This window comes from Cetorhinus maximus, chromosome 10 (assembly GCF_964194155.1).
Source record: "Cetorhinus maximus chromosome 10, sCetMax3.hap1.1, whole genome shotgun sequence".
Classification (NCBI taxonomy): domain Eukaryota; kingdom Metazoa; phylum Chordata; class Chondrichthyes; order Lamniformes; family Cetorhinidae; genus Cetorhinus; species Cetorhinus maximus.
In genome coordinates, this window is record NC_135888.1 from 10,461,401 (window position 1) to 10,487,129 (window position 25,729).

Consider the following 25,729-nt stretch of genomic DNA (forward strand, 5'->3'; position numbering starts at 1 on the left):
CAAGAGGTTAATCTGTTGAAGAAAGGTTAAAAAATTCTTATTAAAACAGGCTACAAGTAATTAATACTAAATACTTAACACAAGAACCAAAGATGAAAGGAAAGTGAATAGTTGGCACAACAAGGTGAAGCTAGGAAATTTACAAGACAGTCCAATATACAGAGCACCTGCACATTCAATATTGAAGCAAACCACTCACACTAGCAGGAGCATACTAGTTCCATCTGAGCAGAGATAGAGCCAAGGCAGGTAGATGCAGATCAGCCACGATCTGAATGAATGGCTGAATGGCCTACTCCTGTTCCTATATAAGCAGTCTGGACAGTATACTCCCCGACTGAAACCTTTTCAGCAGCTTCTGGTCTTGGCATTAATGACTAGGTTAGCAGATGTCCGAGTCTTGTGGGAGGAAGAAATGTGACACCCCACCCTCTTCTCCCCCTCCCCCCCAAATCTACACCCGCCCTCCTCAATGTCTTAACATAGAATGGAAACAGCTTACACAGTGTCTAACAATCTCAAGTGCAAAGGGAATATCTTCTTCATTACACTGCTTTGTGTTAAATGTTCCATGATTGTACACTTACAATGAGCAAAGCAACCAAGTAAATTCCCAATTATTTTTTCAGAAAGAATATATTGAAGATAATTAACAACTGTGACAACATGGGCAAATTTCAATAAAAATATCATTGTAAATACTGACTATACCAAAATATAAAATGTGGACAAATTTAAAGTACCTACTTATGTTCTATAAACATATTCTTTGAGAGCAACCACTACTAAAAGCATTAAGGCAAAGTCCTGAATGGAAATATTTATATATAAAAAAGTAAGGTGTTCCACACTGTCAGGTGCAGAAGAAATGAAGGCATTCAGGGAATGTTCAGAATACTGCAAACAATAGATTCATTACATTGAAATGTGCTTGTCAAGCATAATTTTCAACCCTTGGCTCATAATAAATTTCTAAACAGTGCCACGTAAAATTAAACAGATATTACTGTTTTTTTTTTTCCTTCCCCGTCCCTGTATTGGTACATCAATTTGCAAGCAAACGGATTAAAGCTGTAAAAATAATTTTCAACATGCTGGTTTCATTTGACATTTTAAAAAAAATAAAGGCAATTAACCGTACTGTACACACGAGAATGCCAGGTCTGCACGACTTTGGTTGATGCAACATTTTGCATTCTCAGATGTATCCCCAGAAACAGCAGCACAAGCAGTTCATGCCCTACAGTTTTAATATTTTTCTTCATCCATTCTCCTTCCACAGGACCAAATGAATACTATGGTCTGGCATGCTTGTGGCAAAAACCAGGCCTGCGTCGTTCGTGCCATTGAGTCCATTTAGCCACGCCGTCTCCCCCGCCAAGAAACTTGAACCTCTCTTGGATTTCCTGTACGCGGGTAGAGGCCAGCGACCAACTAGTTTCTCTGTCCTTAGGTCCATTATGTACAGATAATGGCTATCAAACAGCAGAGCAAAGACTTCTCCCAGGCTCAGCAAGGAAAGATTTGTAGAATCAGGAGTTCTAATAACTCTGTCAAGAAAAACACAAATAGGTGAAGCTGTAACTAAACGCAACTAATGGCAGTTCAATGAAAAACGCAGAACAGGTCTGTCAACACTTGTGCCTCCAAAGGGTCTAAAAGGAAATGGACAAATTTCCAGTTCAGCAGTCTCTGCTGAACTACTACAGTCAACACCGATGTTTGTTTATACAGCACCTTTAGGTAGTGAAACATTGCAAGGCATTTCCCCAGGGGTATATTCAAATAAAATTCGACACGGAGTCACATAAGCAGATATTAGGACAAAAAGCTCAGTCGAAGAAGTCAGTTTTATGGAGTCTTAGAAGGAGAGATACAGAGCAGTGGAGAGGTTTAGGGAGAGAATTCCAGAGTTTAGGATCTCGGCAGCTGAAGGCACGGCCACCAATGTTAGGGCGATAAAAACTGGAGATATCCGAGATGCCAAAATTGGAGGAACACAGAGATCTGAGGGCTGCAGGTGCTTGCAAAGATAGGAAAGGACAAAGCCTTGGAAACAAGGATGAAAAACAAAAAAATTGGTGAGTTGCCAGACCAGGAGCCGATATTGGTCAGTGAACCCAGGGGCAATGGCCTCTACCCGCGTACAGGAAATCCAAAGAGGTTCAAGTTTCCCGGCGGGGGAGACGGTGTGGCCAAATGGACAACATAATTTTTGATTATCAAGTTTAGAGGGTGCCTAGCAGGCTGGCCAGGAGAGCACTGGAATAGACCAGTCTAGAAGTAACTAAGGCATGGACAAGGGTTTCAGTAGCAGGAGAGCTGAGACGGGACAGAGACGGGCCATGTTAGAGAGATTGAAGAAGGCGCTTTTGTGTGATGAGAGGGGAAGCTCAACTCAAATCAAGTAGGTTGGCAAGATTCAGCTTCAGACAGAGGACAGGAAGAGGGATACAGCTGATGGCGAGGGAACAGAGTTTGTGGCAGGAACCAAAGGTAATGGAGAAATGCAAGTGAACACTGGCTTTTCACTTCTAGTATCTGGCTTCAACTCCACTCCAAACTGAAAAGCACAGAACTTCCGCTAGTTCAACACTAATAGGAACCAATTGCAAAAAATCATACAAAGCCCATAGAATAACTCAGGTAAAATGTTTCCTCGATTCAATGCGGGCAGCTCTTCTGATACTAAGAGAGGGGAAAGGCCTTTGTGCTCCATCTAACCATATTATAGCAGACTGAAGAATGAAGTGGATACAGGGTGCCAGAAATGGAAAGTCATTAGTGTCCCACCCTTAACTGCAAACTTTATAACTGGGGGACGTCGGGGCGGGAGGAGGAGAGCAAAACTGGAGACCATCATCAATATAAAATGGTCACCAAAAACAAAATCTAAGGGATTTCAGGAGAAACTTATTTCTTTACCCAGAGAGTGCTGAGAATGTGGAATTTCTCTCTCAGGAAGTAGTTGGCACAGATAGCACAGGTACATTTAGAGAGGGAGGCTGAATTAGCGTATGAAGGAATATAGAGCTATGTTGATAAAGGTACTTGAGAAAGGATGGGAGTGGCTCGGGTGGAACATAAAACTCCAGCATGGACTGGTTGGGCCAAATGGCCTGCTTCTAAGCTGTATTTTCTATGCAATTCACAAAATCGGGATGCCCTTTTTTAAAAAATGCAAGTCAGTCATAAATTGTGACATGCAATTACAGAAAACAAAATCAAAAAGAGTTAGAAAACCTAGGATCAAATTCTGTGCCGGCTCAATCTGTTGCATTTACTAAGCTATTGCTTCTCAAAATTACCCAAAAGAGTTTCCACCATTTTAAATGAAACAAAAGCTCCCGTTGAAAGAAAACTTGCAATATTACAATTGGAAGAAAAATCCTACCTACTGAAATTTCAGTACCTATTTCATCAAGATTTTCTCTAATGAGTTATCCCTTTCTAGAGATCTGTCCTTCTGCAAAAGTAAATTGCAGTTTTGAAATTGTTACGATAACTACATTTAACCTTTATCATTACTGCCCACCATCATCCAAATGGACAAATACAAATTTTCCACTTACAGCTCATTTTTATTTTAAGTGACAAGCTAAAGGATTCCACATTTCTAAATTGATCCCATTGACACTGCTATACAAATATTAGATTACCCTCTATTGTACTGTTCATCTTCAGTAAATTCTTTTTCTAAACTTTTTAGCATTTGCAACTTGCACAAATGAAATACTTTTCCACTTGATTTACATGTGTATGACAGTGGCAAGTTCAGGTTAATCGCCCAGGATGAGTTGCCGTTGCAATTATTTTGCCACGCCTCTTCCGAAGACTTGAATTAACCGTGCAATATAAACCTGAAGTCTGTGTTGCCAATCTGACTAAGGGTGGCATGTTCCCTTCCCCAAAGCACGTTGCTTTTTATGATAAAATGGTAGTTGGGGGCACTTGTTCTAGTTCCAGGTGTCGTGAAAATACAGTAATTTACATAATATTGTGATTTATTGTAAAGGTAGGTTAATAGTGGGGTTTGGATCAGTTTCTGTGTGGATGTGTGTGTGTGGGGGATTTAATTAAATTGCAGGTAGCTGGCCTGGAACTTCTGAGCTATCAAAAGGGAAGCCAGGTTTGAAATGCTAAATGCGTAAACATGGCTGAAGTGTTAGAATGCGAGGTGTGAGGAACATTTGCACTTTTAGATAAATTGGAGTACTTTGAATTTCAAAGAGGTGGTAAGATGTTACACCTAGCCATATGAAGCTAAGCCAAACAGTGTGTTTATTTTTCCCAAAGGTTACTGATAAGATGAGTACTATGAAAGATTTATATTAGAGAAAAGGAAAGTTGTAAAGAGATATTGGAACAATGGGATTTACATTAAAAAGGGAGAAGCATGAATAAAGGAGATGAAGTTATACGTAAGGGGGAAGGCATTCTAAGACCTAACAAAAAAAGTGTGAAAAGCCTCGAGCCTCTATGCATCATGCTGCTGTCTACGGGAGCCGAAGCTATGAAAACTCACTGTGAATATCACTGTGGTATTGTGCGCTTTGTCTGGGTCTGCTGAAATTTATTTGTTTTACTGTTGCACTGTTGCCTTAACAGAGGTGTAACTGGGAAGTCAGATTAATTAGTGGGTTTAGGAGTTAATATAGCAGTAATTTGTAGACCTTTGCATGTGCTTAAAATCTTTTCTTTTATTAATAAATGTTTAATTTAGTTTTATAAAAAGAACCTCTACGCCTCGGTGGACATATTACTATTGAATTCAAGGGCATGCATCTCGAAATAAAATACAAATTGCAAAACAGTTGTGGCAGCTGTTTTAAATCTGGGATTTGAACAGCTTGGCATTTTACCATCCGCTGTGCCATAACACCAGCCCACAATTTAGCAGATTTACTGAATTTAATTTCACGACTTGCGCAGTGATTTTTAAACTCAACTCCTGGCGTTACTGTTTGAGCAGCATAACCACTTCATTCCCACGGTGGGGCAGTAAGACTTTCATGAAAAATGTCCTTGATAATTTTGAAATAACAAAACAACCGTGCATAATACCTGATAATATCGTAACTCGCAAAGTCCCACTGGTACAACCCTAGATCAGAGGCGCAAACAATATGCTTGCCGTCAAATTGCAGTCTTGGTTGGAGGCATATGCTTCGGTCATTTGACACGGCAAGAGTCTTCAAACACTTGCAGTTGACCTCTCTTCCAATTGGCCAAACCTATAAATGTTAATGTCAATGAAATTTCATGAAATATATTACTACTATTAGAAGGAGGAAAACCTATCACAGCATATGTAAATATTTGTGCACACATGAGAATGCTTGACAAGAGGACACAAGACTTAACTATCCCTACACTGCAAGTTAGTCAACCTCAAAGGCTTCCTCGACCTATGTATTTGAATTAATGAATTTCCGTAAAACAGTCCTCACTGGGCCCTTCACATTATAAGGAATAGAATCTGGAAAAATGAAACTAGTGTCAAGAATATACAATAAGGTAATCACCAATAATGGCACCTATTAACTCCATGGAACCTTGATTTATGGAAATTCTTGAAATGTGGTTTGCTCACCTGAGCAATTCCAAGTATAGTTTCACTGGCGCTTTTCACACTTTAACTGGCTACCCAAGGAGATATCAATAGAGGGCATCTCCAGCACAGTTTCATAGTAGGACAAATAGGCCCAAACTATTAATTGAGGGAGCCATCCTTAACTGTAGAGAATATTTTAAATATCTTCATCCTTGTGAAGCAAATCAGATTGGGAACTAACAAGTTCATATCCTGAAGCGATGACCTGAAGAGATGACTCTGAATGTAATGTGGATTTGAAGAAATACTGGTGAGATCTCAATTGTAGTGCTTAGACCTTAGTGATGACCTTTGACCCAGGAGCAGTTGCAGTTAGGAAAATTTGTAGTCACTCTAAAATGTTTGGGGAATCTGTAATTGTTTTTAAAAATGCTGAAAAGTACCTTTAAGAGTTTGTATCACCTGTAATGAGATCAATTGTAATTTTTGGATAAGAAGAAATGCTGGTCCATGTGACCTGTGACTCTTGACCTGGAAGCAGTACCAAGAGGAAAGATGTTAAAATACAGAGGCCATTTGGCACACGCAGAAGAACAGAGTTACCAAGAGAGCAGAAGAGCTGGCTGCTGCCTGCGGAGACTTAGCTAAGTCCTTGAAGGAAAAGGACTGGAATTCTGCTTGGAAGCTGGGTCAAAATCCTGGAACTCCCTTCCTAATAGCACTGTGGGTGTAACTATACCACATGGACTGCAGCAGTTCAAGGAGGCAGCTCACCACCACCTTCTCAAGGGCAACGAGGGATGGGCAATAAATGCTGGCCCAGCCACCGAAGCCCACATCCTGTGAATGAATTAAAAAAAAGACTGTGTGGCTGAAACTGTGACTATACAGGTGGGGTGGACTGTGTACTAATGCCATGAGATAGCCTTTGCTGTAACCACTATTCCATGTGTAATTTATCGTTCTATACATATATGTATTTGCATTGATTCAGATTTGTGTTAGAGTTACATAAAGTGAAATTTTGTCTAGTAATTTCTTCATTTGGGAGGTCATTCGATATATGTTGGTTTATGGGTCACCATGGGGATCGTAACATCTCATGAAGTGAACGGGGTGCATGACACTTGCCTCTTGCCATAATCTTAGCATTGGTACGCAGCACAAGAAAACCTGCAAGATGCACAATATGAATTCCGGTTCCATTCTATGGGACAACAGGAATGTGGATCGGATTCTACAAGGGAAAGGAGTGTGCATAGGTATGATGGGCTGAATGGTTTCCTTCTGTGCTGTAAGATGCTGTTTGCTGTTTCCATAAGCATTTGCTTCAGCACTTCAACCACCTTTACACAGCAGCAAAAATCTGGGATGGAATAAGTTAACGAATAATAATAAATACGCGGGATCAGAGATCTTGAGGGATGAAGGCCAAAAGGTATTGATTCGTTATACTCAGTATCAAGTTCTTCATTATCTGTGGTACCAATCAGAATTAGTAACAAAGCCACCTCTCCCCAGCACCAGAAAAAAATTTATGTTTGCAATCGCTGGGATTTGGGATAGAATGCAAACCGATGCTGTTTTGAAACATCAGGATACACGTGAACACCTTTGATGACTGGGGATTTGCATTCAGCACCAAACTTGTTCTTCATTAAGCCGAGGCTGGAGCTGTGCTACATGTTGCGTCTGCACACAAAAGGTCAAATTCAGTGTGGATTTCCACAAGGTTAACTGGTCCATAAGAAATCCTGCACTAGAACTGGAATATCATGCAGCCAGATTCTAATAATTTATCAGCATCAGGTCCTCAGCCCAGAGCTAAGCCTTCAACTGAGCCTGTACCAGGCTGGCCATATAAGAAACAGCTGTCAGATACAGGAAGCCTATGGTTTGACAACAGATACAGCATGCACAAGAATGTCACTCAAACAGCTTGGCATATGCAAGTGCTGCGATGTAGACAATTATTTCAAAAACTGAACTGGAGAACAAACAGAAATCTTCATTCTTAGAATCAATCGAGTTAAAGAGGAGCACCAAGATAGCAACTGTGCCCCAGACACCAAGCTGCTCTCCTGCGTGAATCCTAATCTAATCAAAGTTATGAATGTAGGCAGAGAGACAGTGGAATTAGCACATCTGGTCTCATTGCCAGAGAGGGTGCAAATCAGGGGAAAATACAAAGACAGGGTTTCAGCTGGAAAAGAGAGGTGGAGGAGAAAAATGCAGAAACAAGACAGAGGCAGAAAGGGAGAAAGAAAGAGAGGGGGAGAAAGTTAGTCAAATCTCCTCAGGGATTGTGACACCCTCCCTGGTTAAATTGCATGTTAACTCCCAAATGAAGGATCATAAATATACTGAGGGCTGTGCAAGGAACAGTACTCCGTGCAGAAGAGGTCAGTGCATGAGGAAAAAGGTAGTCAGGTGAACAACTGCAAAAAAATCTATTAAAAAGTTGAAGCATGACAGAGTGTCACTTTGCATCTCCAACATGGGTTTGAAACTGAAACTAAACAGGTGATAATTTTGTAGTTCATTTGACAGACCTACGGAGAGGGGCCAGAACTGAAGAGGGGCCAAAGCTGGAGCGGGAAGTGCTGCACGATGATTTAGGATGCAAACTTTCACCAGAAACATTAAACTTTACAAAGTCATTTCCTTGTGTTTTAAAAAATATATACTTTATACTGTTCCATAGCATCTAGGTTTCACATGTTTCAAATACCAAAGCGTAAGAATTTTTTTTCACCATGTCACCTCGTCTTTTAGCTGCCGTTATATGCTGGTCAACAGATTTCTTCGGAGATGATGACGAATCCCCACACCCAGGCACACTGATGTTATAAAGGGCCTCCACAAATTGCAGTGGGTGAAAACCAGCAAAACTCCCTCACAAACCATAGACAAAGTTATATATTGGAACAAAGCCTGGACTAGATTGCTGTCTATCCATTCCACCACCAAAGCTAGTCCTCCAACTCATGGCACGATGGAAGTGAACATCACTACTCCATAGGTATACAATACCAGATTAAACCATTGATTTGTTGCAAAATCTAGTGATCTAAATCACTTTTCCAAGGAAATGTTGCCAACAAGCAACAAATAGAATACCACTGTGCATTTTTTTGAAGCAACCTTAAAAGTCATACAACTGAAGTAAACCCATAATTTATTAAGTGCATCAGTAACAAAGGACAAAAGAATCAGGAGCTCTAATGACTGTCAAGAAAAATCAAATGGGTAAAGCTACATCTAGGAGATATTAATACAACGAAAATCACAGAATAGCTGTTCACAGTTGAGTTTTTCAAAGATCAGAATGGGAATGGGCAAATTTACAATTCTGCAATCTTTGAAAAATAAGGTTACGGGGAGAAGGCGGGAGAATGGGGTTGAGAAACTTATCAGCCATGATTGAATGGCGGAGCAGACTCGATGGGCCGAATGGCCTAATTTCTGCTCCTATGTCTTATGGTCTTATGGTCTAATAACTGGTCAACAACAATTTGCATCGTTGATGGAGTAAAACATCAAAAGCGGTATTAGACAAAATTTGACACCAAGTCACTTAAAGAGGCATTATGACAGGTGACCAAAAGCTTGGTTTTAAGGAGCATTCTAAAGGAGGAGGAGGGCAGTGGCAGCAGGACCTAGTGGCAGGAAAGCCCAGCGGTTTAGGGGCTAGCCATGGCTGCACTGCCGAATAGCAGTTCAGGGGTGCGTAATATTAGAGAAGCTCAGCAATCTCCAAGGACTGCTGCAAAAACTGAAGTAATATTAAAAAGCTACAAGAGAATAGAGGAGTTTGTTTTTTCCTTTAGAAATGAAGTTACCTTGATTTCATATTTATCAGCGCTTAATAGAATATAGTCCCCTGGATTGTGCATCACGGATTCAACCTGGCTGACCTGTAAAACCACCTATATGAGGAAAGAAAACAGGCTTAAGAACAGAGTGAGAGACAGACGTTATATTATCAAAACCCACAACTAGTCATAAGAATGTGAACAGCTTGGACTAAAGGTCCCATCATGTGGCAAAATTATCCTCTACTTTGTCATTTTAAACAAAGACTGCAATGGCATAGCAGAATTGTTCACCAAATGCCACTAGCTCATACAGCACACATTAATGTATTTCACCTATGTGACAATCAATTTGCAAACAAAAAATTAGAGCAGTTTCCTGAAATCCATTGATGCGATCCAATTACGTGCAAGTTTTAAGAGGTGCACTTAAAATTAAGTCAAACTTATGGATAAGTGCATTCAACTAATATTGAATAACATCCATTTTATTTGAGGCTTACTACACACAAATTCCAATACTCCACCCAGTCCTGTTAGGAAGTCATTGTACAGTAAGTGCTCACTTAAAGTTGTGGTTGCATTCCTGAAAATCACAACTTTAAGTGAAACGACTTTAAGTGAATCATTGATTCCCATAGGAATCAATGTTAAAGCTGGAGTTAGGTTCCTTCAGACATTCAACGCTCAGAAAAAACAATGTATGAGTTGCAATACTGTACCACACACGTGCAGAACCGTGCATTCCTAACTGAAATAACTTGCAAAATAAAATACATCAATAAATATAAAAGAAACACAATATACAATACAATTAAATTCTTTGAAAAAAATTACAGTACTCAGCTCAGCACACAGTACTTTTAGATCAAGCAGGCTCCAGCCAGTGGCAGAAGCTGCTCGGTGCAGGTAGCAGCTGAAGTCCTGACTACCTGCACTGAGCAATTTCTGCCAGCAGATGGAGCCCAGGACTTCAGAAGCAAAGCCAGCAGGAGAGCCAGAAGTCAGGAGTTACTGAAGAACATACCCCAAGGGCTAAGGTAAGAACAGAAACCGGGAGCCAGCAAGGCCGGGAGCCAGTAGAAGAGGGAGCAAGGGCGAGAGTGAAAGGACTGCAGGAAAAATCATGTGACCAGACAGACCACAGAAGCAGAAGTCTGTGGCAAGTGACGTTAAAGTGAAACTGGCAATGTTAAACAGATATATTGACACTACTTTATTAACAACATTAAAGTGATAGAACATGAAGTGAGTTGGCATTAAATGAGGACTTACTGCATTTAATATTGTTGCACATTCAGCTTGGGCACATGAACGTGACCAGGCCAAGATTCACTGAGTTTGATAATACTCAACCTCATATCAAAGACAATAATTAACATTTTCATAATGGTAGAAATCTAATCCTACACACTGAACTCCCAACTTTTGCTAAGGTTCTTCAAGTTTCACAATTGCCTATGACTACACAATAGCAAGGCTGTTACAGCTGAAGTCTTCTGTTCACTCTTCTGAAGTCTCACATTTAGCAAAATTCGGAATATGGTAGGAGCATAGAAATCTTAATAGTTAATTTATATCGAGATAGCACAAGGCATATAGTTTTCATTTGACAAGTCCATTTTGATGAAGTGATTTTGATCTAGGTGCTACAAGCCATGCGCATGATGACTAGGTACATAATAAGAGAAAAGGAGCGGAACATGGAGTCATGGTGGGGTTAACATTTTGCACTTTTACTTCTTGGCTTAAGAGTTTCCAAACGAACCCCCAACTCAAATTTTGGCAACAGCAAATTAGTGCCTCGCCTAGAAGCGGACAAATTAAAGGGATTGTCAGAAAGAAGATTGGAAAAAATTACACTAGTATTAGCTCCCTCAAGGAGCATTTCTGTGGCAACATAAAAAGGGAGCTTTAGAAGGCATCTGGATTAGGTTATAACTGACTCAGAACTGACATACTGAAAGCTAGTAGTAGAAAATGATCCATTTCCAGTGCTAATATCACATTGGATATTAAAAAAATCAAAATCCACAACAAATGGTAAACCACAAAGTTAGGGTCACCTTCATATTGAAACAAGTTTGACTAAAAGAACAGGAGAAACAAATCAGCTTTGCAAGTAAAATATGACACAATAATCGTACCTTAGTCACCCATTCAGTGTGTTCAGTGAGTGTATTCAGGCAGATACCTGTTGACAATGACCAGACCTTCACAGTGAAATCTGCAGACCCACTGACCAGGGTATCTAGCTCATCACTATAATCAACACTGAAAACTGGAGAAAGAAAAATTTATGCTATTAAAATTCAGAGCCAATAAACAAAAAACATGTCCTTAAACCATTATTTCCATAACATTTCTGTCTGGTCTAAATGTGCCGTCAGAGAGGAGTGTAGTTGAAGACAGATGAACCTATTGGGATCTAGAGGAGGGAAGAGGAGGGTAGGGTCAGATCAAATAAACTAGATGATCTTTCTAATCACTGCTTATACCATTTGTCATTCAGTGGCCTTTTTACTGGAACCAGTTTTAATTTCAGTGTTACTTTCAACAACTGGTAACCAGACTGGATGTGTCCCAATTTGGATGTAAGTAGCCTTCAAGTCGCTGTGGTAGCTTGGCAGAGATGATGAAATTGCGGGGTTGGGGCAAGGAAGTGAATGAAGCCTCTAGTCGGAAGACTAAAGTACACTCAAGACAAGTTATCAAAACTGGTACACCACGCTTTCAAATTGAATGTGCAAGCATACTGGGTGGATGTACAATGTGACATAAACAGTTGGGCTTTAATACCCCGCAGTGGCACATTGGGCCTTAAAACTATGTGAGAGATATTATGGAAGAAGAAAACATCAGACGGATGATGCAAAAGGTTCTTAAACTGTGATTAAATACTGAATTACAACACCCTCCTGGCTCACCAGCTTAAAAAGCAAGAAATGCACAAGCGCACTGGATTATAGGTACCCGACGCTAAATGATGGAAGGAAATGTGCTTGGGATTTAAGGGAAAAATTCCGCCCTCCCGATGGGGGGTTGTGCGGGGGTGAGCGTGAACTCGATCAGCACCCCCGATCGGGAACGTGCCACCATTTTACGTGGGCAGGCCAATTAAGGCCCGCCCATCATGACGCGCGTCCGGGAGTGCCGTGCATTCCCTGTGCGGGCGTGTGGGAATTCCGAGTGGTTCCCTGCACTCTTTCGCACAAGCGCGTGCTAAAGAGCGCAGAGATCTCCCTGAAGCACGGAGGTGCCTCAGGGAGATCCATTTGACATGTGTAAGTTTAAATAAAGGAAGGAAAAAACTTTTGAAACATGTCCCCTCATGTGACACTGTCACACGAGCTGGGACATGTCAAAGAATTAATGCAAACATTTTTATTACATTTTAAAACACCCTCATGAAATCTCATACCGCCCGTGGATGAGGTTTCATGAAAAATGTGAAGGCCGCCTGGGCTCTTCGCCTGCCCGCTCATTTAATTGAGTGAATGACTATTTAAATGGCACAACTGAGTCAGCTGCGCGCCCGCCGAACTGACAATCTAAATGATGCGCGGTGACGTCTGGGCGCCCGCCCAACATCACTGTGTGTCATTTAACGCATCAGCAAGTGGGCCCCACCCCCGCTTGCCAACCGGAGAATTCTGCCCTAAGAGTGTGAAATTACAGAGGACAGTTAGTGTTGCGGGTGTGAGTAGTTAACAAACCAGTGTACACCGAATATTTTGGAGCTACATGATGAAAAAAATTGCCATACACCACATGGAGGCTTTTTAGGGCTTCTTTTATGAGGGAAAGTATGTATTCGCTAAGTTAGAGACCTTAGTATGTCAGGCATTACATAACTGACATACCAAGATAAACACCTGAGTTTAAACAGCCACTTTTAATTTCATCACGAGTTTACTCTGAAGGACACGTAGCAGAAGTGCTGGTAAAAATTATCTAGAAAGATAGCTTGTTGTTCATTACCTGCTCCTGTATGACCTCGGAAGTTTTGGGTTTTGGCTCCTGAGCTCCAGTCCCAGCAGGCTATTGTGTTATCAAATGATCCTGTAACTAGTTTCTGCTCATCAAACTTTACTGTCGCACATGTGTGAGTCTGGATCCCATATATACACTGACCAGTACAAACATCCCAGAGTTTGGCAGATAGATCATCAGAGCCTATAGTTTAAAAAAATGAATTCAGTGATCTTTTCAGCACTGTATCTGATAAGAAAGAACTTCGCAATGCAATGATGCATGTACATTTTACAATACAAATAAGATTATAATTTCCATTATTTCCAATTTCTGCAAAAGGAGATTCAATCATTCTGAACTGACGGGTCTCTCTAATTTGGGCACATTCAAACCCCAACTATAGTTTCAACAGTCATTGCACTCAGCTCACGTGAGTTTAAGCAGAGTTGAGAAAGTCCTCCATCACCCCCCCACCCCAACTATATGTAACTTTGTTTAGAAATATGTACTTTATGTAAGTTCTGAATCTGGACCCTAAGTAGCTGATAAATAGCAAATCACCATTAGTTATATTGTTTAGATTCACCCAGCTACAGTAAATTTGTTGCTAGTAAAGTACATAAAACAAAGTCTATACAATAAGCAGTCTCAGAAAGCAATGACATACACAAAAGCTGCTTTACATGTAACACAAGCGAGTATTAATACTAAGAGGTTACAACCGCAGTATTTTCACTACAAAATTCACTACAATATTAGTGTATCCAAAGTTACTTTCTAAAGTGGAACTCACTCAATTGTACGCTAATATAATTTGGGTCACTTGCTTCCTACCTCTGACCCTCAGGTCTTTTTGCTCAGCATGTCCCTGGACCTGGACTCAGTTAGCCAAAGCAAAGTAAAAAAAAAGATGCCTGAACGAAAAGCAGGAACTCTATTTATTATAACTGCAACTGAAGAATTATTTTGAAGATAAATAAAAAAGCTCTATGCTTGATCAGAGATGTTTTGGACCCTGAAGGAAAATGTATTGTGTTTTGGTCAGTGCTCCAGATTCAGTTTCTGTACTGAGCACATGTGTTCACTCTGAGCAGCATTGTGCATAAGGGAATGTTATGTCATCTCAAGTGTCTATTCAGCCAAGTGACCATCAGTCAAACGGACTAGACACATTACAAGCTAGTATCAATGACAAGTAGAACACACGCCAAACCCACACAAACCATACTGAATTACACTCTGAAAATAGCCCACAATCAAATGAAGCAGTAACAGGCAGATATAAACAGATTATGCTTGTTTTAGTAAAAATCAAGCAATGATGGTACCGTGTGCTGGTGAGGTCATTACACCCACAGAATTCTAAATTTACAGACACCGTAATTCATACTCATTTTAACCTGAAGAATTATAATGTGACATTTGATGGTGTTTTTCAGATAATCCTTGTCTAGAAAGGATTATAACGCACCCAACAAATACCCAAAAGATTAATGACAACCACAACCAGTCACAACTGACACCGGCAGGTTGATGACCTGGAGATTTCTGACTCTCATCAACAGCTGCGTGTTCCTCCAGGTTGGCAGTCATTCGAATACACAGCCAGGCTGCTCAGGCAGAGCAAACTACATCGGTGTTGACTTTATTGCACGGAAGGAAGGGGAGAAAAGAACAAAAAAAGTGAGGAAAATTCCAACTCTTGACTACTTCCCAACAACCAAAAACCAACTGGACAGCAGACAGAGAGGGCTACAGCGCTGATCAGTCTGCCCTCTTGGTTGAAGGACACTAAGTGGCAGCTAACAGCTGGGAGAAAAGGTTAGGATGAAAAGAATAAAATGCAAAAAAGAAAGCATCATCTTTAATTCCACCTATAAAATCTGGCTAATAATTGACTCCTTGATTTTAACGGTTGCTATTTCAGTAAAAGCCCCATGTTTAGCAGAGATGAGCTTTTCACAAGTTATATCTTGCATGCATTTTTATTTCCAAACATTCTTGGAATGGTGATATTTTATTTATACTGACCTGTGCACAACAATCCATCTTTATAATAAAGAGCATACACTCTAGCGCTGTGGCCAATCAAAGAGGAGGTCTCAAAGGCTTCTTTGTCCTGTAGTTGTTTTATCCTTCTAACCGCCTTCAGGTAAATCTTCTTCCAGTGCAGAGTGTCCTGAATTGTATCGTCAATTTGCCATCCTAAGCTTTGACAGGCCTCCTGCCAAACTTCAGTACAGGCACTTATCACCTTATTCCACTGCTTACAGACTAGGCAGCAATTGAGTAGGGTTGATGGGTCAAGCCATTTCAACAGATAAAAACTAAGCTCTAGTGGAAGCAGTTTGAGAAAGTCTCGTTTCAGAAGCGTTTCCAGGTTGTTGGAGAGGTGCCTCAACTGGACAGCCCCACTCAAGCTGATCAGGTGGTCCAGAGTCTCATTTTTCTGCGTCTCTGTCAGGGCGATAAATGTACTGGAGAGGGTTTCAAGCCATGCATTAAAGTCCTTTCTCTCCATATGGCCATGTGACAATATACCTGTGAAACGTAAGGCAGCATATTACATTTGTAGTTAACTACATGTAGAACAGTTAAAATCGCAGACAAACCATTTGGTGGGAACGGGGTGAAAAAAAATTGCACTCCATGCCGCCTTATTAGCTGTGGGGTGAACATATTTGCACAGGCAGAGTTTCTCGGCAAAAAAGCACAAATTTCATTCAAGTGCAATATTTGCTTCTTTTTAGAAAAGTTCATGAGGACCAATTACCTTGTCACTTGTTTCTATACAACTGGTATTTCAATGCCAATCTTATTTGATTTGCTGGACTATGTCATTTGCAATTGTAAATTCTGCTCCTGAATTACCTCAAAGAGCAGCGGAGGCAATGCTTTAATTATGAACACTACTTATTACAGTACAGATTACAAAAATTTAACAGAAAAGTTTTACAGAAAAAAATTACAATCTCCGATTTCTGATGATACCAAATAATTTAAACACCTTTGTATTTAGAATGCCAATGTCAGGATTCAAATGTTTTTATGTTCTTTGCTTATCTACCACAACAATGACTAAACTTCAAAAGTACAGAGCTTAAATGGCAGTAAAGTGCATAGTGACATACGGCGCTCATGAAAGGTGCTCTATACAATTGCAAGATTTTCTTCAGTAAAAAGTGAAGCACTTGGGTTTCCTACTGTTCTTGTAACATTAAATCTACTTAAAAATATTTGAGTCTCTGGACTATATTCTACTATTTTCCATTCAACTATAATGGGACAAATATTTTCAAAACTAAGACGAGGAGGAGCAATTTTACAGCGAGGAAAAGTGGACATCAGCTGATCTGCCGAGAATCAACATTCTTTCATCTTAAGCGTTTTTCTGGAGAAATCATCCAAAATCAATCATTGGTCAAAAAATTTCTGGGATCGAATGCAGCTTCCTGGTGTGAAACAGGTCGGCGATGGGACAGGCAGCGAGCAATGGCCATAAAACGAAGTTGCATTTAATCTACCAGGAGCTTCTTACCATTCCTACTTTGCATATGATAGGGGAGCTGCCAGTGCAATGTGCTGTTCCAATAGGCAGCTCATCAAACAGAAAGCCGGAAATGGGCCACGGCTACAAGATCTTAAGGGGTTGCAGCAGTTTAAAGGGAAGTATTTTTTGTTGCCAAATAAAGGGAAGCAATGTAGTGGAGATGCAGGAAGATGCACGAGGTCAACAAGAGCAGGGCTCCAAGGTTTTCTGACACAGCAGTGGAAATACCAGTGCAGCACATTCAGAGGAATGTAGTCTTCTTCCTCTCAGGTGGCAACAGTCCACACGTGAACGCATGCAGCATTTTCTTCCAGGACCTGACTGCAGTGCAGAGGTAGGACTCCTGCTTACATTGTCTTCCTTCTGCCCTATCACCTCCACACAATTAAAAAGACCCTTTCCCACTTTCATGATTTTCAGTCAATCAAGAGGGAAGCATTCATACACCTTTCACTCACTCTAAAAAGCTGCCACCACCCTCATCTCCCTTTGACCATTCCAGCTACCTCTTATCATGCGCACAATTGTACGCTGGGCTGAAAGCCCTTAACCAGGGCACATTTACCCACTTCCACTATTCTTACAGGAGAAGACTACACAGAGCTGGGGGAGGGAGGTGCTGCCAGTCCACACACACTCCTATGAAAGAGGTCACATTGACATACTGAAGTCACAGCAGTCTTTGGGGATCATGAAGCTACAGGCTTGTTACAACAGGATTTGTGTCAGGTGTCATTCTACTTAATTCAGTCACACACTCATCTCTTCAACACAAAAAGCTAGTACTAGTGTTGAACCGGCAAGTGCTTAGCATCGAAATTACTTCCTCATTCTTATCCTTCTCTCCCTTGCTGCCAAATCTATCAAAAGACTGATGACAACGCAATGTTGCCACTCTCTACACCAAACACTAACACAAATAGATCAGGTGGAAATGGCAATGAGAGCCAAGGGAAAAGTTAACTGGAAGGCCAGCTTATACCCTCATTCTGCTGAAGAGGAAGGAAAGCCCAGGAGAGGATATGAAAGTCTCCAGAACACAAAATAGGACAGAGTGTTTGGAAAGGACTAGGAATCTAACTTCAAGCACATCAGATAAAGGGATGACAATGAGAAGGGGGATGGGAAATACAGGGCTGAAGGTGTTGTATCTGAATGCACGCAGTATACGAAATAAGGTAAATGAGCTTGTAACGCAGATTGAAATTGGCAGGTACGATGTGGTGGGCATCGCGGAGACATGGCTGCAGGGGGATCAGGACTGGGAGCTAAATATCCAAGGACATACATCTTATCGAAAAGATAGGCAGGTTGGCAGAGGGGGTGGGGTTGCTTTGTTAATAAGAAATGAAATTAAATCGATAGCAAGAAAAGACATAGGGTCAGATGATGTACAGTCTGTGTGGGTAGAGTTGAGGAACCTCAAAGGTAAAAAAACCATAATGGGAGTTATTTACAGGCCTCCGAACAGTAGTCAGGATGTGGGGCACAAGATACACCAGGAGATAGAAAAGGCGTGTAAGGAAGGCAAGGTTACAGTGATCATGGGGGATTTCAATACGCAGGTAGACTGGGAAAATCAGGTTGGTAGTGGATCCCAAGAAAAGGAATTTGTGGAATGTCTACGAGATGGCTTTTTGGAGCAGCTTGTGGTGGAGCCCACTAGGGAACAGGCAATTCTAGATTTAGTGATGTGTAATGAGGCAGATTTGATAAGGGAGCTTAAGGTGAAGGAACCCTTAGGAGGAAGTAACCATAATATGATAGAATTTACCCCCCAATTTGAGAGGAAAAAGCTGGAATCAGATGTAACGGTATTACAGTTGAATAAAGGCAACTACAGAGGCATGAAGGAGGAGCTGGCCAGAATTGACTGGGAGATTAGCCTAGCAGGAAAGACAGTGGAACAGCAATGGCAGGAGTTTCTGGGAGTAATTTGGGAGACACAGCAAAAATTCATCCCTAGGAAGAAGAAGCATACTAAAGGGAGGACGAGGCAACCATGGCTGACAAGGAAAGTCAGGGACAGCATAAAAGCTAAAGAGAAAGCATAAAATGCGGCAAAGAGCAGTGGGAAGCCAGGGGATTGGGAAGCCTACAAAGACCAACAGAGGACCTTAAAAAAGAAATAAGGAGGGAGAAGATTAAATATGAGAGTAAACTAGCCAGTAATATAAAAGAAGATTGCAAGAGTTTTTTTTAGATATATAAAGGCTAAGAGAGAGGCAAAAGTGGACATTGGGCCGCTGGAAAATGACGCTGGAGAAGTAATAATGGGGAACAAAGAAATGGCGGAGGAACTGAATAGGTACTTTGCATCAGTCTTCACAAAGGAAGACACGAGCAACATCCCTAAAATTCAAGAGAGTGGGGGGGCAGAGGTGAGTATGGTGGCCATTACCAAGGAGAAGGTGCTAGGAAAACTGAAAGGTCTGAAGGTGGATAAATCACCTGGACCAGATGGATTACACCCCGACCGAGATAGATAGGTTCTTGATTGGTAAGGGGATCAAAGGTTACGGGGAGAACGGGGTTGAGAAACTTATCAGCCATGATTGAATGGAGGAGCAGACTCGATGGGCCGAATGGCCTAATTTCTGCTCCTATGTCTTATGGTCTTAGGACACAGATGCAAGCTTCAGCGTCCTGTCATTTTGAAGTAGATTTCAATGCTCCAGCAATTGCTGAAGGCACCGAATTACCTGTCAGGGGGATGGTAAAAACTTGTCAGATAGCATGAAAGTGTTCTCACATATCATCAATATTCTGCATTCAACCATGTAGTCACCTTGATGCCCATTGCACAGAGCATCCCTATAGCAGTAATAGCATCTTGCAGGGACACTCATATTGAAGTTGTGCAAACTCTGGCTTCAACCCATCTTCACTGCCTCGGGCAGGTTTGGAGATCAAATGGACAGGGGCTTCACTCAGATCACCGAGCTACTCATCTGCTCTCCTGTAGATCAGTAACAGTGGCAGTTAAAGCAATGGGAATGGAAAATAATTCCACCTCACACAATAATATTTTTACACCTTTGCAAACTCTGAAAACCAATACCCACAATGATGCCAGAAAGCTAGCTATGCCAAGCTGGTCCCACAGATGGTGAATTTTTAAACTCTGAAGATAGGCTCTCAGTCCACAGCTCCTTGTCTTCTCAAATCGTCAACATCACGTGACTCCCTGATTGATCCAGAGCAACCTACCTCCACCCATATTGCAGTTATTGGGGAAGCACCTTGTTGATGCATTAAAGAGCACAGTATACAGACATTAGGGGCTCACACAGTGGTGACAAATTGTAGGTAAACCATTTGAATCACAATGTAACACTATAGAGAGTGTGTTTCTGTAGTAGCTGTTGATCTTCCAACATTGGATCACCTAAACAGTAATTTTGGTATTTGGGCAGATGCTGATGGTGATGTGGAAGGAGTATAAGTGTTAGACATGACTGTTAATGCAAGGGAGCAGATTCCTCCACTGAAGCTCTCTTCAATAAGCTACTGCCAAACAGCGCTGGATACATGCAATAGTTAAAAACTTCCTCGCCATGCTTTGTGCCATCGGTGTACACTCCCTCATCATGCTCAAGGCTCCCCACAATGGTGGTTTCATATCAACACATGAAAATTTTCAAAGTCATGCAGCACACAGCACAACACAATAAGGTACATTATTATTTGGCTGCATTGTAGGAAGCCACTGGACAGGGCCACACATCTGAATCATTGTTTGAGCACTCTAATGATAGATGTGGGCTTTGATTGTTCTGACTGTTGTGAATTTCTGTGTTGGCAATGGGTTCTTAAGAGGTGGCATAAACCACGTATGTAGGAGATCGCTCTCAAGAAGCCACCTTTTAATGTGCTGCTCAGAGGAAAACTGTGGAAAAATGGCTGAGTGATACAATTTAAAAACCTCAAGGCAGTTGCCAGGAAAGTTGTCTCAGGCTTGCACAATGTGCTGCTGGTCAACACACACCAGTTGAACATTCATTAAGTGGCACTCCTCGTTATTCAAGAACACAGTTGTACAGTATGAGGAAGCCCACAAGGTGATGTGGGTGCAAAAACACCTTGGATTTGGGCGAATCCTGCAATCATCACGTACCTCATCGCCCCATTCTTTTGTGTCATGAGGATACTGACGAATGTGTTCAATAAGGCAACAGGCGTGTAGATGATTATAAAACAACTGTGATGCCTGAAGTCCCTTTATAGTTCAGAGTCTAAAACAGTGGCAAGTACAATAACTTCAATGACAAAACACCTACAAGCTAATGCTATAAATATGATTCCAAAATTCCATATAGGTTTACCTGCAAGCAGCTGAGAGTTGCTTCACATACCATACAAAATGACTGCCTCAGAATAAACATGGCACGTGGCTTTTAGGTGGGAACAGGCAGTGGTATTAGTTGGAAAGCAGGGTGAGGAAATTGCATTGGCATGGTTCTATTTTGCATTTATTCACGAATCCTCCTGCCTGTTTCTGATGGCAGCTCAAGCTGCCAGGAATGACCTTCGCCAGAGATCTGGGAGCAATGTTAACTGGTCAGGAGAAAATGAAACTCCATTCCACCCAATACCATCTTGGTTTCAAGCAGAAATAAGGTGAGCAAAATAAGAACATAAGAAATAGGAGCAGGAGTAGGCCACTCAGCCATTTGAGCCTGCTCCACCATTCAATGAGATCATGGCTGATCATCTACTTCAACACCATTTTCCTGAAATATCTTCATATCCCTTGGTGTTTTTATTGTGTAGAAATCTATCTATTTCATTCTTGAACATACTCAACAACTGAGCCTCCACAGTCCTGTGGGGCAGAGATTTCCAAAGATTCACCACCCTCTGAGTGAAGAAATTCCTCCTCATCTCAGTCCTAAATGACCTGCCCATTATTCTGAGATCGAGTCCCCAGGTTCTGGGCACCCCAACCATTTACCCTGTCGAGCCCTGTAAGAATGTTGCATGTTTGAATGAGATCACGTCTCATTTTTCTAAACGCATGGAAATAAAGGCTCAATCTATTTGATCATTCCTCAGAGGACAATCCCTCCATCCCAGGAGTTAATTCAATACACTGCCTCCATAGTAACTATATCTTTCCTTAGGTAAGGAGACCAAAGCTGGACACAATAGTCTGGGTGCAGTCTCACCAAGGCTCTCTATAATTGCAGCAAGACATCTCTACTCCTACACGCAAATCCTTTTGTAATAAAGGCCAACATAACATTTGCCTTCTTAATTGCTTGCTGTACCTGCTGTTAGCTTTCAGTGACTCATGAACAAGGATGCCCAAGTCCCTTTGAAGTTCAACATTTCCCAGCCTCTCACCATTTAAGAAATACCCTGTATTTCTGTTTTTCCTGCCAAAGTGGCTAACCTCACATTTCTCCACACTGTATTCCATCTGCCAACTTTTTGCCCACTCAGTCATCCTCTCCAAATCCCCTTGAAGTGTCTTTTGCATCCTCCTCAACTCACACTTCCACCTAGTTTTGTGTCATCGGTAAACTTGGAAATATTAAATTTAATCCCTGCATCCAAATCATTGATATAGATTGTGAATAGCTGGGGCCCAAGCACTAATCCTTACAATACCCCACTAGTCACAGCCTGCCAGCCTAAAAATGACTCATTTATTCCTACTCTGTTTTTTGTCCAGTTCTTAATCCATGTCAGTATGCTACCCCCAATTCCATGTGCTCTAATTTTGTTTACTAATCTCCTGTGTGGGACCTTATCAAAAGCTTTCTGAAAATCTTAATATGCCACATCCACTGGTTCCCCCTTATCTATTCTGCTAGTTGCAAACTCAAAAAAACTCCCAACAGGTTTGTTCAACATGATTTCCCTTTTATACAACCAAGTTGATTCTGCCCAATCCTACCATTATTTTCCAAGTGTCCTGTTAACACATCCCTTATTATAGGGTCAAGCATTTTCCCTACTACTGATGTCAGGCTTAACAGGTCTGAAGTTCCTCATTTTCTTCCTCCCTCTTTTCTTAAACAGCAGGTTTACATTTGCCACCTTTCAATCTGCAGGAACCATTCCAGGGTCTACAGAATTTTGAAAGGTGACCACAATGCATCTACTACCTGTACAGACACCTCTTTCAACATCATAGAATAGAAAGCTTACAGCTCAGAAAGAGGCCACTTGGTCCATCATGTCGACCGAAAAACAAGCCACCCAGCCCTAGTCCCACTTTCCAGCATTTGGTCCATAGCCCTGCGGGTTGCAGCACTGGAGGTGCATATCCAGACATCTTTTAAATGAGTTGAAGGTTTCTGCCTCTACCACCCTTTCAGACACTGTGTTCCAGACCCCTACAACCCTGTGGGTGAAAAGATTCTTCCTCATCTTCCCTTTAACCTTTCTACCAATCACTTTAAATCAATGCCCCCTAGTCACTGACCTTTCTGCTGAAGTAAATAGGTCCTTCCCATCCACTCTATCCAGGCCCCTCAAGTTTGTACATTCAATCAAATCTCCCCTCAGCCTTCTTTGTTCCAAGGAGAACAACCCCACCCTATCCAATCTTTCTTCACAGCTGCAATTTTCCAGTCCTGGCAACATCCCCATAAATCTCCTCTGTACCCTCTCTACTGCAATTACATCCTTTCTGTAATGAGGTGCTGAGAATTGCACACAGTACTCACATTGTGGCCTAACTAATGTTTTACATAGTTCCAGCATCACCTCCTCACTCTTATATTCTATGCCTCGGTTAATAAATGAAAGGATTCCATATGCCTTCTTAACCACCTTATCAATTTGCCCTGCTATCTTCAGGGATCTGTGGACATTCACTCCAAGATCCTGCACTTCCTCTACACCTCTCAGTATCCTCCCATTTATTATGCAATCCTTTGCCTTGTTTGACCTCCCCAAAATGCATCACCTCACATTTCTCTGGGTTGAATTCCATTTGCCACTTTTCTGCTCACCTGACCAGTCCATTGATACTTTCCTGCAGTCTACAGCAATCCTCCTCGCTATCAACTGCACGGCCAATTTTTGTGTCGTCTACAAACTTCTTGATCATTCCCCCTACTTATACATCCAAATCATTAATATATACCACAAAAAGCAAGGACCTAGTCCTGTGGAACCCCACTGGAAACAGCCTTCAGTCACAAAAACACCCATCAACAATTTACCCTTTGTTTCCTGCCACTGAGCCAATTTTGTATCCAGCTTGCTACATTCCCCTAGATCCCATGGGCTTTTTTTTTTAACCATTCTGCCATGTGGGGCCTTGTCAAAAGCCTTGCTAAAATCCATGTAGACCACATCAACTGCACTTCCCCCCCATTAAGCCTCCTTGTTACTTCCTCAAAAAATTCGATCAAATTAGTCAGACACGAGCATCCCTTAACAAATCCATGCTGACTGTCCTTGATTGATCCATGCCTTTCTAAGTGACAGTTTATTTTGCCCCTCAATTGATTCCAATAATTTTCCCACTATAGAGGTCAGACTGACTGGTCAGTAATTATTCCATCTATCTCATGATCCCTTTTTAAACATAAGTACAGTGTTAGCAGGCCTCTATTCCTCCAGCACCTCACCTGTATCCAGTGAAGATTGGAAAATGATAATCAGACGCACCGCAATTTCCCCCACAGCTTCTTTTAACAGGCTAGGGTACATTTCATCCAGCCCTGGTGATTTATCCACTTTCAAGGATGTTAATCCCCTTAATGTGTCCTCTCTCCCTAAGTTTATCACATCCAATACTTCGCACTCCTCCTCCTTAACTACAATGTCTGCATCATCGTCCCCCTTTTGTGAAAACAGATGCAAAGTATTCATTAAGAACCATACCCACATTCTGTGTCTTCACACATAAGTTACCTTTTTGGTCTTTTATGAGCCCTACTCTTTCCTTAGTTATCCTCTTACTTTTAATGTGTTGATAAAACATCTTTGGGCTCTCCTTGATTTTGCTTGCCAATATTCTTTCATGCTCTCTCTTTGCTTTCCTAATTTGCTTCTCGATTTCACCCCTCCACTTTCTATGCCTCTCTTGGCTTTCTGTAGTATTAAGTTCTTGGTGTTGGACATGAGCTTTCTTTTTCTGCCTTATCTTACCACATAAGCTCCTTGACATCCAGGGGGCTCTAGATTTGGCCGTCCCACCCTTTTTCTTTGCGGTAAGATGTTTACTCTGAACCCCTTGGATCTGCCCTTTGAATGCCTCTCACTGTTCTGACACTGATTTACCTTCAAGTAGCTATTTCCAGTCCACTTCTGCTAAATCACTCCTCAGCTTCATAAAATTGCCTTGCCCCGATTTAGAGCTTTAACTCCTGTTTTATCTTTGTCCTTTTCAATAATTATGTTGAAACTAACCGAATTACAATCACGGCCACCAAAGTCCTTTCCCACTGTCATCCTTTCCACCTGTCCAGCTTTATTTCCTAAAACTAAAACCAGAGCCGCTCCCTCTATTGTTGGACTTGCTACATCCTGGCCAAAAAAGTTACCTGAATGTACCTTAAGAATTCTGCTCCCTCAAATTCTTTCACACTAAAATTATCCCAGTTAACATCGGGGTAGTTAAAATCCCCTATTACTGCACTATCAGTTTGCACTTCTCAGAGATTTGCCTATATAATTGCTTTTCTATCTACCTCTGGCTGTTTGGGGGTCTGTGGTACACACCCAGTACTGTGACTGCCCCTTCTTTTGTTTCTAAGCTCAATCCATTTGATCCTTCTAACATATCATCCTTCCTCACAGCTGTAATCGTTTTCTCTGTTCACAGAGCAGTTTATTTAAAACACATTCACTGGCTACTGCACACAGATCAAG

The 25,729-nt window shown here is 41.4% G+C and overlaps 1 protein-coding gene across 6 annotated transcripts in view; it reads right to left on the reverse strand.

Moving 5' to 3' along the window:
• Nucleotides 1-617: 617 nt before the first annotated feature.
• fbxw2 (F-box and WD repeat domain containing 2) overlaps nucleotides 618-25,729 on the reverse strand; it is a 37,974-nt gene continuing 12,862 nt past the window's right edge. For 3 of the 6 annotated variants that reach the window (XM_078549936.1, XM_078549935.1, XM_078549934.1), the window contains 7 exons: nucleotides 19,683-19,853; nucleotides 15,376-15,885; nucleotides 13,351-13,545; nucleotides 11,517-11,650; nucleotides 9,397-9,483; nucleotides 5,065-5,234; nucleotides 618-1,550 (listed from right to left, as the gene is read on the reverse strand). In XM_078549936.1, the coding sequence (XP_078406062.1) occupies nucleotides 1,262-1,550; nucleotides 5,065-5,234; nucleotides 9,397-9,483; nucleotides 11,517-11,650; nucleotides 13,351-13,545; nucleotides 15,376-15,885; nucleotides 19,683-19,743 (1,446 nt within the window). In that variant the 5' untranslated portion in view covers nucleotides 19,744-19,853 and the 3' untranslated portion in view covers nucleotides 618-1,261. Of the gene's footprint in view, nucleotides 1,551-5,064; nucleotides 5,235-9,396; nucleotides 9,484-11,516; nucleotides 11,651-13,350; nucleotides 13,546-15,375; nucleotides 15,886-19,682; nucleotides 19,854-24,483; nucleotides 24,529-25,729 lie in introns of those variants that run through there. The other 3 variants (XM_078549939.1, XM_078549938.1, XM_078549937.1) reach the window with 2 other exon arrangements.